Below are 12949 nucleotides of genomic sequence, written 5' to 3'. Positions count from 1 at the left end.
AACTTATTCAGCGATATTGTAAAAGCAACAAGTGGCTCAACCAAGCAGCTGGCTGATAGCATCTGTTTGGACTGAACAACTAAGGAGACATGTTTAAATACATTAGTGCTTCCACTACTGTCAACACAAAGGGCACTGAAACTGTGACAAAGTATGTTGGTAGGTAATTACGACAAAGAAAAATATGATGCTCAAATGAAGCTTAAAACATGGAAAGTAGCCTTTGAATTAACTGCCCACTGCCTCCATTTTCTATTTCATGTGGAAGAAAGAAAAGCAATGTTAAAAATTACCTGTCACGAAGCATATTGTTAGACTTGGCTACCATCCCACTTTTACTTCTCTGTTCTACTAGTCCTTTTGTGTCTATTTACAAGTGAAGACTTAAGCTTTTTGCATTCTAATTGTATTTTCAAGTTTCCCCAATTATGCCATTTGTCTCTTGGGGTCCTAAAGCAATTTTAAATGTCAAAACCATTATTCCCCAACTTGAACTGCATAAAAAGCTCAAGAATTCAGCAGTGATGGCAGGTTTCTGTGCATTTTACTTGCCAAAATACATTCCAAATTAAATATGGTCAGAAGTTCCAACAAGAGAACAGAGAAGGCTTGACCTTAAACCATTCAGGTCATTGCCAGCTTATCACAAGTGAGTAAATTGGGCATAAACCAAGTCTTTGCAGCTCACTTTTATTTTAAGGTTGTTTAAATATAACCATTTTGTGTCCAAGTCTGTGAGACCTAAAGTATAATGTGTACTGCTCTTCTACTTCTAAAAGAATATGCAGACATGACAGATTTTCCTCAGAGTGTTCAATATTATAAGGTAGAATATAAATATCACAAAACATCTTTCCATCACCAGGGTAAACAATCAAATATACTTGAAAATAGTAACAACAGGGTTCAGCTTCAGTCAGAAGAAGATAAAGTTATACAATGATCTAGCAGTGAAATCATTATGAAAAATGAGGGTTGAAAAAGGCTGACACAAACTTAAAATACAACAGCAATAAATATTTCACCTGAGTAACAATGGGTTTAAGGCACGGTGGTGACCGAAAGCTGCCTCTTGCCCCTGAAGAGAGAAAACCTGACACCTAGCGGCCACTTCATAGATATTTAAAGGACACTTTCAGCAAACAAAGCCAAGGATTAAGCTTCATTCTGGCTTTACTGCATAAACTTCAACAGCTAGAGAGATTGTGAAGTTTTCCTGGATATGCCTCATCTTTTTTTGTCCTGTAACACGATGAATGAAAAAAAGAATGCACTGCTCAAAAATGCAAAGCAGAAACACAGATGAAGCATGAAAGATTGATAGGTTTGGGAAATGTAATAACTCCAGAGGACAAAGCAATAAAATAAATTCAATAATATAAATTAAAATTTCAGTTCAGAGTAGCAAAAGTTCACAGCGGAAAGCAAACCATGTTCCACCACAACTGTCCAAATATAAGACTATACGGGACTTCACATCCTGTTGATTCTAATATATGCAACATAATCTAGCCATGATTTTAGCAACACCCCTTGATCAACAATCCAGAGCACTGTATTTGTTATACAGTGCTGTGCATTTGTGGACATAATTTTATTTACATTTTAAACTAAATCAATACACCAGATAGTCCTCGACTTACAACCATTCCTTTAGTGACTGCTTGAAATTAAAAACAGCACTGAAAAAGCAATGTTGCTCTGATTTTCACACTTATGACCACTACAGTAAACCCATGGACACATGAACAAAATTAGGGTGCTTGGCAACTGGCATGTAGTTATGACAGTTACTGTCCTGGGATGTTGTGATCACCATTTGTAATTTTCCTAGCCGTCTTCCAACAAGCAAAGTCAACGGGAAAAGCCAGATTCACTGAATTGACTACATGATTCACTTAACTGAGGTAGTTCACAACTCTGGCAAAAGGGATCATAAAATGGGGCAACACTCAAAAAAATTGTCTTGCTGAGCAACAATATTTTGGCTCAATTGTGATCATAAGTCAAGGATTATCTGTATTAATAAAAGCAGATTCTCAGAGGACTCTAATGGTTTTGGAGCCCCTGAAGCATCATTAGATAACATCCAGTACAGTAATTGGCAATTCACAGCCCCCATACAATTCTTTGTGTTCCCTAGAATTCCCTGTAACTTTACCTTAACTGTTGAAAATCAATAGCATAATCTTCTGCCATTTTGATCCAGGAATGTGCACGACAGCAAAATGCTTAGCGCCACTCTACTCTTTTTTCGTTGATTCATAATTAGCCAGGTAGGGCAAACTTACCTGAAGAGAGCTGCTCGCTGATTCATCTCCACACTCAGAGTTTCTTCCCTCTGCTACATCCCCTGTTGGATATTTGTAAGACTCTCCGTTTACTCGGGAAAGGAGCCAGGCAACATTATCAGGTTCCTTTTTCGCATCCATGTCTTCCCCTTCTTGATCATCAGTATCTTCTCTTTGTCTTGATGTTTTCGCATCTTTTGCAAGTTTACGTTGTCTCAGGGAACTTGAATTAGGAACAATTGGTTCCCCAAATGGCTTCTTCTGCAGGAGCTGCCGCTGTGCCCGTTTCAGGCTTTTCTGGTAAACCTCAAGCTGGCACATGATGACTTGAGTATATTTGTTAGGATCTATTCCTTTGGGGCAGAATGGAACACCCCAATAATAGTGCACCACGCCCGGTTCTTCATGTTGGCATTTCTCATCAGTCCAAGGAAGTGTGCAAATTGCTGGTGCGCTTTCTGGTAGACCAGTGTTTTCTATAAGCTCAGCATTTTTGCCATGCTCAGCCTGATCTCTGAACTCAGAAGGACTTGTGTCATGATCAAAAGTACTCTGCTGCTGGGCTTCCTTCTGCAGGACTTCTGGGCAGTCAACATGAAGGTTTTCTTTTAAGTAATTTTGAGAAAGCTCCATTTCTTTGCCTGTTGGTGTTAGAAGGCTGCGCTTGCCTATAAAAAGTCTCCGGGGTGCCAGCTGCCAGGACCTCCGAGGCCTTTGAGGAAAGGTGGGACTTGAAATAATAGGTAACTCCTCTTCTGAACTATGTGATGCGTCACTGGAGCAGTTCCCAGCTGGTGAGGAAGTACCTGACCTTGCTAAAGGCTGATTCTTCCCTGGAGATACAATTATGCTAGAAACTAGTGAGCTTTTAACTATGTCCTGACTTAACCTCCTCAGTACTACCAGGGGACTCTTGGCGACATCTGTCTCTCTGTTCTCATCAGTTTTGTCACTTGGAGAGATGGAGCTGCACTTGGAGCAAGGAGATTCAGAGCAAGGTGGTGGAACTGCAAGGAGCTGAGAATCTTCTGGTCCAGATGGATGGTTTTGCGCTGGAGATCCTGATGCCTGGGAAAGGAGAGGCACAGGAGCAACAGCAGAAAACTCAGAAGGCTGGCAGCTCTGCAGGAAGAACAAGAAGACACATAAAATGAAAATGATTTGCATGTATGTATATAGGTATTCTTTTAATTATTAAATCAAATTGACTGCTGTTCTACACAGTAAAAAACATAAATGATACTTCCACATTAATCTGCTCGGTGATAGCCAACGGTGAAATTAGATATTATGCATCAATAAGTCCATTAGTAAGGCTTAACCAATATATTTGTTATATTTGCTCTCTTGTCAGATACTTTGTCTAAGACTAAGATTCCAAGTAAAGTTTCATAAGCCAGCCTTGGAGAAAAGTAATTTCTGAAACCTACACAGCAAAAAAAAAAAAAAAAAAGAGAGAGAGAGAAAAAGGAGAACATCTCTTCTACTTACACTAAGGCTCTCAGCAATGGCTTTTCTCAGAAGTTCTTCCTCTTCTTCCTCTTGTGAATTTAACTGTCTAGCTTCTTGCTCACTCATTTTTAAAGCCAAGGCAAATTGTTCATCTTCTGACATCTCTGAGAAGATTAAAATAAAAGTATAAATCATGATTAGACCCTTAATTCTCATACCTGAAGGAGCCTGAATACTTTCAGCTTTAGAAGGGGAAAAACTACCTAAATTATATAAGAACCAATTAAATAGGAAATTATTATAGTGTATATCCTCAAAATTGGAATAAGTAGTGCTAAACAAAGTGTAATATATTCTGAAAAATATCAAATAATTGAGCCCAAGTCAGGCAGTTAGTTAAAGTTCCCACAGCAATCACAACTTTGACTTTTTAAATATTCATCATAATGAAATATTTTATCATATAACCATACGGCAGAAGCTCTATTTTGTACTTTCACATCCATTATATAAATTAGAGAACAGAGGAAAGTACTAGATTTTTTAACATAAAAGAATGCTTTAAAAATATCTAACAGAATAACAGAATGGGAAGGAACCTTGGAGATCTTCTAGTTCAAACCACTGCTCAGGCAGGAAACCCCTATACCGTTTCAGGCAAAAGGTTGTCCAATCTCTTCTTAAAAATCTCCAGGCTTGGAGCATCTGCAACTTCTGAAGGCAAGTCATTCCACTGATTAAATGTTCTGTCAGGAAATTTATCTTTAGTTCTAGACTATTACATAATATATATATTATATGTTATGTATATATAATAGTATAGCTCTACTAACTGTCTACCTATCACATTAACTAGCTATTGTAATTGATTACTGTACTATTGCCATTGACCATGCCAGCCAAAAACTCCAAACCAAAACAAAAGAAAAATATATCTACCAATGACCTTCCAGACTCCTGCACGTGTTTCAAATGTCTTGAAACCATCAATGAAAGTGAAATTTACATCAAATGCTGCCTATGAGATAATCTAGTCCACCCTGCCTGCTTAAACGCAAACAAAAGCCTAGCTGATTAAAAACAATTGTTTTTAATGTGAAAAACTGAATAAAGTTTCTTTAAAAAAAAAAAGCCTAGCTGATGGGGTTAAAAATTCAGATACATTCTTTTCTCTATGTCCATCATGTTCTCCTAAGCTAAACTAACTGAGTACAATCACAACTACAACCAAAAATAATCACCAAACCACAGCCACAAACAATTACTAATCCTTCAAATAATTCCACAAATAATATCTCCTTACCATGGAACATGAACAGAAACGTCCAAATGCCATCTTATTTGGTCTCGAAGACACCAATGAATCAGATGACATCACCAAAGTTCATGATATCATAAGCAACACAAATACAACAAACATCTTTCCTGAAGATATCACTGAAATAACCAGAGATGGCCCTGAGTACAAATACAATGATGGCTCTGTGGCCCCAAGATTTTGTAGAATTGTATGCAAAAATGAGTCCAGCAAATGCATATTCATTCATACAATAAATACCATTGCAAAAACCAATCCCATCCACAAAAAACTTCGCTCAAGACCAGACTTATCGATACTGCAAAGAATCTGCTCCTGTGAACTCCACGCAAAACTCAAAAACTGTCTAGACAATGGAGAAAAGGACTTATACATTAACTACAGAGCTGATTGCATCAAAAGAAAGTCACACAACGCACAACTCCGCATCCAACCCCACCCCATCCAATCCAACATCACTCAAAACTAGGCATGCATGCCTCTAACTACCTCTGTTCCAACCACAACTGGCCTTAAATGTAAGCAACTCAATGCAAGAAGCCTTGTAAATAAAATACCTGAATTTCTCCTCTTACTAAATATGGCTAAATTTGACATATTTGTCTGTGAAACATGGCTCAACGCATCTCTCCCTGACTCCATTACCACAGTGACTATCATGTTTACCAATCAGATTGTGAAATCCATAGAGGAGGTGGTGTTGCTATCTTCTGTAAAAAGTCCCTACATCTAAAAAACATCCAAGTAACCCAGGAGCTTGCTATTTCTGAGACCATCGTCTGTGAACTGTCCTTAAATATCACATTTTGGTTCTTACTATGTTACAGAGCCCCTGATTGTAACATCGAACATGCAAACAAGCTAAATACACTACTAACATGGGCAGCATCCTGCCCACATGCTTTTATCTTTCTTGGTGACTTCAATCTACCTCATATTAACTGGACCTTTAGCGAATGTACAACTGAACCCACACATGCAACCTTCTACAATGCAGTAACAAATCTGGGACTAGAACAACTAGTAACCAACAACACTAGACTTAACAACTGCCTCGATCTCATCTTCTGCAATAATTTGAATTCAATTTACGGAATACAAATTAAAGAACCCTTTTCCAACAGTGACCACAACATGATTGACTTTTGTCTCAACATATGTCCGCACAAAAATCATCACAATGACGGAATCCCCAATTATAACTTCAAAAAAGGTAACTATTATCTTATAAACAATGATCTCTCTTGATTGGCAATTTCTATTCTCTGGATGCAATACTGTAGAAGAACATTACAACATATTTTTACTTGAAGCCAAAAGAGTCATCAAACTATATGTACCATTAACAACTCCCAAAACCAGAAAAAAACAAATTACCCAAACAATAAGGAAGCTTCAATCCAAAAAGAAATCACTTTAGCGGGAAAACAAATCTGGTCACATTGCCAACTTCAAAAGCTGATACAAAAATTTATGCCACCAGAAAAAAACTGAATGCACCAATTATCACATTAAGCAAGAAGAAAACCTTCTACGCACCAATTCCACCCACACTTTCTACAATTTTGTAAACAACAAACTAAAAGACTCAACGTCCATCCCAGCCCTGAAAGGACCTAATGGTAAAGACTGCAACGACGACATTATTAAAGCCAACCTCTTTAATACATTCTTTGGCTCAGTATTTGTAAACAGCAATGGATCATGCCCAGTATTTCCTAGTCGAACCACAGACAACTACAATGATCTAATACATATCGATTTTACAGAAGACAACGTTGAAAAAGCACTACGCAATCTAAAACCATCTCTATCTATTGGATCGGATGGAGTATGTGCCTACTTCTTAAAGAAGCTACCCACTGCCATAGCCGAACCTCTAAGCATAATCTTTGAAAAATCTTTCAGGACCAGCTCCTTGCCAAAACTATGGTCACAAGCCACAGTCATCCCCATCTTCAAAAAGGGAGACCCAAGCCTCGTTGAAAATTACAGACCAATCTCTTTATGCTGCATCATCTGAAGTCATGGAATCAATTATTAATCAATCCATCATCCTCCACTTAGAGACAAACAACCTACTCTCTAATAAACAATTTCGTTTTAGGAAAAAACTATCATGTAATCTGCAACTCTTACACTCCAAAAAATATGGACTACACAACTCGATCAGGGCAAAGCAATAGACGCAATCTACATAGACTTCTGTAAAGCCTTTGATTCAGTGGTACACGACAAACTACTCCGAAAACTAAAATCTTACGGTATCTCTGGACACCTGCATAACTGGATAGAAGCATTCCTGTCAAACAGACAACAAATGGTCAACATTGGGAGCGTCCTATCAAATTCTGTACCTGTCAACAGTGGTGTCCCCCAAGGCAGTGTTCTAGGACCAACTCTTTTCATATTCTACATAAATGACCTCTGTGATCATATCAAGAGCAACTGCGTTTTCTTCGCTGATGATGTAAAGCTATTCAACACCACAGACAATACTGCTACCCTTCAAAAAGATCTTGATTATGTATCAGAATGGTCAAACAAATGATAACTTCAAATCTCAACAAATATATGCTCTGTCCGAAATATTGGCAAAAAAAATATCAGAAAATAAAATACAGGCTGAATAATCAAGACCTTGTTGATGATCCAAACTCTGTCAAGGATCTTGGAGGTCATCTCAAATGACCTAAGTGCTAGAGCCTACTGTAACTACATAGCCAAAAAGGCATTAAGAGTTGTTAACCTAATCTGACGTAGCTTTTTCTCTGGTAATATTACACTAATAACTAGAGCATACAAAACATATGGTAGACCAATACTCGAATACAGCTCATCAGTTTGCAACCCACATTACGTATGTGATATTAACACAGCTGAGAAAGTCCAGAAATATTTCACAAGAAGAGTTCTCCACTCCTCTACTCATTGCAGAATACCTTATGCCACCAGACTCGAAATTCTAGACCTAGAAAACCTAGAACTACGCCACCTTCGGTCCAATCTAAGTATAGTATATAAAACCATACATTGCAATGTACTACCAGTCAATGAATACTTCAGCTTCAACCATAACAACACAAGAGCAAACAACAGATACAAACTCAAGGTTAATCGCACCAAACTTGATTGCAGGAAATACGACTTCAGCAACAGAGTGATGAATGTCTGGAATACTCTACCTGACCCTGTGGTTTCTTCTCCAAACCCCAAAAACTTTAACCTTAGACTTTCTACTATTGACCTCACCCCTTTCCTAAGAGGCCTGCATAAGCGCATCAACGTGCCTACCATCCCTGTCCTATTGTTTCTTTTATTTTTCTTATATGTATCCATATATTTATAACTATGTTTTTACTTATACCTATTATCTTGTAAGCAATTGACAAATAATTTTAAAAAATTTATATATATGTATGTATGTATGTATGTATGTATGTATGTATATATATATATATATATATATATATATATATATATACACACACACACACATATACATGCACATACATACACACACACTATTATTATAAGAATATCTTGGAGAATGCTATTATTATTATTATTATTATTATTATTATTATTATTATTATTATTATTATTATATTATTATTATTACTATTAAAATGTTCTACTTAGAAAAACTGCAAAAGCCAATTAAGCTTTAGCATGATTTCATAGGAAACTATGGTGCTACTATCTACTTCCCAGCTCTTTTCCAGAACGTATCAGAAAGCATATGTTGCTTTGACAAGAACAAAAAAAAAAAATGAAGCTGCTTTAGAAAATATCTATTCACTGTTATTTCTGTTCAACCATTTTCACTTGGTAAAAAATATTGATGCTCAGAAAACCAAATGATAACTCCGGGACTTCCAGTTTGAAGGGCTTCGGCGACAGACAGAAATCCGCGATCGTGCGCGGTTTCTGTCTGGGCTCGCCGCTCGAGCGCCCTGAGCCGGCTGGTTTCGGGGCTAAGCCACCCTGTAGAGGTGGTGAAGAGGGGGGACACCACCAGCAGGGTTGAGGAGAGCCGCATCTCTCCTCCTCAGCTGGCCATTACTCCCTTTCCCAAAGGCGGTTGTAGTGGTGGTCAGAAATGGCCACCACAAAGGAGAACTCGACCAGAAAAGAATGTGCAGGAGGAAGATAAGAAGTGAAAGTTTTGGCTGACCTGGTTAAATTGTAAAAGCAACAACTAAGGTACCCTGGAATTTAAACTTACAAAAAATAACATTGCTCCCAAAGAAGAGTCGGAAGCAGCGAAGGAAAGTGAAAAGGGAAGGGTTTGGCTTTTTTTTCTTCTCTCTCCTTCCCTATACTGACAACTAAGAGACTTAAATAAGAAATCGGAAAAATCCGCTTTGACATCAATAGGCAATTAAGCTGAAAATAAAACAAAATGCCAAAGGGATAATAAAGATTTCTGGACATTAAAATTTTTATTTTTCATAAGCAGGAAGGGAGAGAATAAGAATAAGGGCAGGATCTGGAAGAGGGAGGAGACTGCCTGGAATTAAAAAGAATCTACAGTAAAACTTCAACAAGACTTCTAAAAGATACATTTTAACTGAAACTTTGCAACTAAATAGTAACCCCAGGAAGAGAAAGTAAAAAGAAAGAGCAAAAAAGAAACAGTTTGCGTGTATTTGGATTATTTGGTGATCTTTGGATTTTGGGTTATTCTATTTGAATGATTAAAATCAATTGGGTGGTTGTTTAAATTTTTTTACAATGGCACCACTTCTGGATGAATTGAAAATGGAACTTAAAAAGTACAAAGAAGATGCACAAGAAGGGAAGGGTTCTTTTGGCTTCGTTTTTCAATTCTTAGAAATGGAGATTTGGAACTATGAGAAACAACAAGAAAAGACTGCAAAACAAGAAGACTGGGACAAAGAAGAAGCCATCTTTAATGAACAAGCAATTTTATGTGGGGAAGAAAAAGGAAAGGGAGGAAAGAGAATGGAGAATTTAAGACTTAAAAAAACAACCAAAGAAAAGAAAAATAATTTGAAAAATAAGTATAATACTGGAAAGCAACAGAAGAGGGGAATACAGAAGAGAGAAATAGAGGTAGAGAGACAAGGGGGTAAAAAGGGGAGAGAGAAGAAAAGAGGGAAGAAGGAAAGGAAAAGAAGTTACAAAGGACCGGAGCATGATATAGAGAAACAGGACCTATTTATGGATAATGGGTGAAAATCTAACGGAAAAAGGGATTCTGTAAAGGTACATAAGATTGTTTCGTTATATTAGTAATAGAAATAACTTTAGAAAATTGGAAACAACGTATGATTAAAATGAGGGATAAAATAGTGTAATTTAGTGAAATGTTTGTGAATGAAATAATGTTTGTAATGTTTGTAAGTGAAATAAAATAAATGAGAAAATTGAATTAGGAAGGAACGGGAACATTTTAATTAGTTAATGTTTTATAATATATAAGTGAAGAGGCGGGGGGAATTAACTATGGAAAGCTTATAATTGTTCCCATAGAAGTATGATATTTAATTGAAAAGTAATGTTAAAGATGTTAAGACTTTAATGAATATTAATATTAATGATAGAATTGAATTGGAATGTTGTTTTAATTATATACATTTATAATTTTTTCTTTTTTTAAGAATACAGTGTGTATTTTAAGAATGTACCAAGCAGAATCTGAATGGAAGTTATGTATTATATTGAATGTTACAACTTTAGGGAAAAGATATAAAGGCGTCATACTCCAATCAATAACTATAGAAGAAATTTTGTTTAATGAGAAATGATAATAGATAATTGAAACAGGACAGACAAAAAATATAAATACAATGATTTGAATTGAGATGAGATAATTAAAATAAAATTGAAAAAATTAAAAGAGGGGAGAAGCTATGCAGAAAATGTAAAATAGTACTAAGATATGGAATAGAATATAAAAATGAGCATGAACCTGAATTTATGTCTGTGCGAAGAAATGTAACCCGGGATTACGCTACTTTTAAAAAAGATGTTTTATTTGTATTTTTTTTTCTCTTTGTGAAAACTCAAATCAAATTTACAAAAAAAAAAAGACAACCAAATGATAACTCCAATGATTCTACCCGGAGTTTCAGAACCTCTGAGGATCTGAAGAATACTGTAAAACACTTTTGCACCAGATCATTATAGGCTGTTGTAAGTTTTTCCACGCAATTCTAAAGCAAACAAAAGCATCAACATATCGTATTCAGGGGTGCAAAACAAAGAAAGCAGTATCTTGAACAAACACATCGACTTGCAGTTAGATAAGGAAACATTCCAGTGAAAAGTCTCTGGGTACCAAAAAAAACCTAATACAATTTTGTGTCTTCAGGAGCATTCTGGCATATGTTCAGTTCACATAAGAAATAACTCGAGAGGAGAATAAGAGCTGACAGGTAGATTACTGAACCCTATTTCTCTCTCAGTTGCAAAAGAATGACAGCAAGCCAGTTTGGCTGTGAAAGAAACATAAAAACAAAACATGGACTTCTCAAAATCTGATGAAGATACAACTGAGATAAGACGGAGTTTAATTCTGAACTGACTTTCATGCTGCCACATGGTTTGAAATACATGTTGATAGGGCACACCACTACATCACATTAGGAGCAGTCTATTGCCATCAAATCACTATTTATAGTGTAAGCCAAGTTTCAAATAGAGAGGGAGGGAGGGAGAAGGTTGCCTGAAAAAAGCAAGAGAATTAGTGACTCCTCCACTTTTGGATCTGCTTCATCTATCATTCACTTCTATTCCACTCTCCCATCATTCCAAAGACATGCAGTCTTTGACTGAAAAAAGGTTACCCGGTTCTGCCTTAAATGGAAATAGTGGTGTTTACATTTGTTAGCAGTGTAAATAAAGTAGAGGTAAAGAAACTGAAATTATAGTGCTTTGTAAAGCTACAGCAACTGCTCCATTTCTTTAGTTTTACCAACGGGAGGTACAAAGTTCTTATCCTTCATTCTCATTGCCCAGCACTTGTGCATCGCAACTGAGAATACATTATACAAGTAAGCTTTTTGTTCAGTTGATTTGACCATGGACCTGGTGCAACTCAAGCGCTAGCAGAATGCTTTAAAACAATACTTCCAGATTTAGCAACTTCTGAGTATCTGGACATCAACTCCCCAAATTCTCATCAATGGCCATGCTGCCTGCCTTTGAAGTCCATGCACCTAAAAACAGTAATTTAAAATGATTGTGGTTGTATCTCAACCTTGTCCCATACAGTCTGTTCTACAAGAAGGCTGAGAGCAGCCATATCCTCATGAGCTGGTCAACGTTCTTGCAAGTTGGAGGCTCTGGCAAATGTTGAAAGACTACCACCAGTATCTACCAGAGAAGGAAGGCTTAGATGCCCTTGGCCCAAGCCAGTATTTCAAGACAAAGTGTGCTGAATGCTTTGACTTCAATATAAACTGTGGACAATTACAGAGCCACGTAACCTGGAAGCCTCAGAAGGGTAACAGGATCCTTCACCTGCAGGAAAGTCCAAAGTGATTTGAGCCTACCTGAATTGCTTCACTGGATTCTAGTCTTCACTTGGAAGCAGATAACATCAACCTCTATAACATGAATTGCTTTGCCAAAGTAAATCTGATTTTCTTCAGATACATTTGCTATTAAAACATAGTAAGATTATTCCTATGCTTAGAAGACCTCTTTTCACTTTACAGCAAAGAACATGGAACACTTAAAAAAACACACAGCATAGCTTTGTACTATCCTACATTCATATATGTACTGAAAAAGAATATGTGTTTGTCTCCCATGAAATATACAACATGCAGAAGAATAAAAGAATCAAACAGGGTGTCTGCTCTATGGAAGCCATACTATGTATCTCTGACAGTCATACATTATTCAGATCACTTCT

At 36.8% G+C, this 12949-nt stretch overlaps 1 protein-coding gene across 2 annotated transcripts in view; it reads right to left on the bottom strand.

Annotated features, from left to right (window-relative positions):
* The window catches only part of UIMC1 (ubiquitin interaction motif containing 1), a 102916-nt gene that overhangs the window by 39418 nt on the left and 50549 nt on the right, over window positions 1-12949 (bottom strand). For both annotated transcript variants that reach the window (XM_026726476.2, XM_087924189.1), the window contains 2 exons: window positions 3783-3907; window positions 2292-3413 (listed from right to left, as the gene is read on the bottom strand). In XM_026726476.2, the coding sequence (XP_026582261.2) occupies window positions 2292-3413; window positions 3783-3907 (1247 nt within the window). The remainder of the gene's footprint in view (window positions 1-2291; window positions 3414-3782; window positions 3908-12949) is intronic.

Source organism: Pseudonaja textilis, chromosome 2, assembly GCF_049901715.1.
Source record: "Pseudonaja textilis isolate UNSWEBS1 chromosome 2, rPseTex1.2, whole genome shotgun sequence".
NCBI classification, from domain to species: Eukaryota; Metazoa; Chordata; class Lepidosauria; order Squamata; family Elapidae; genus Pseudonaja; species Pseudonaja textilis.
The sequence above is the reverse complement of the archived record's forward strand: the minus strand, read 5'-3'. Positions and strand labels throughout refer to the sequence as shown.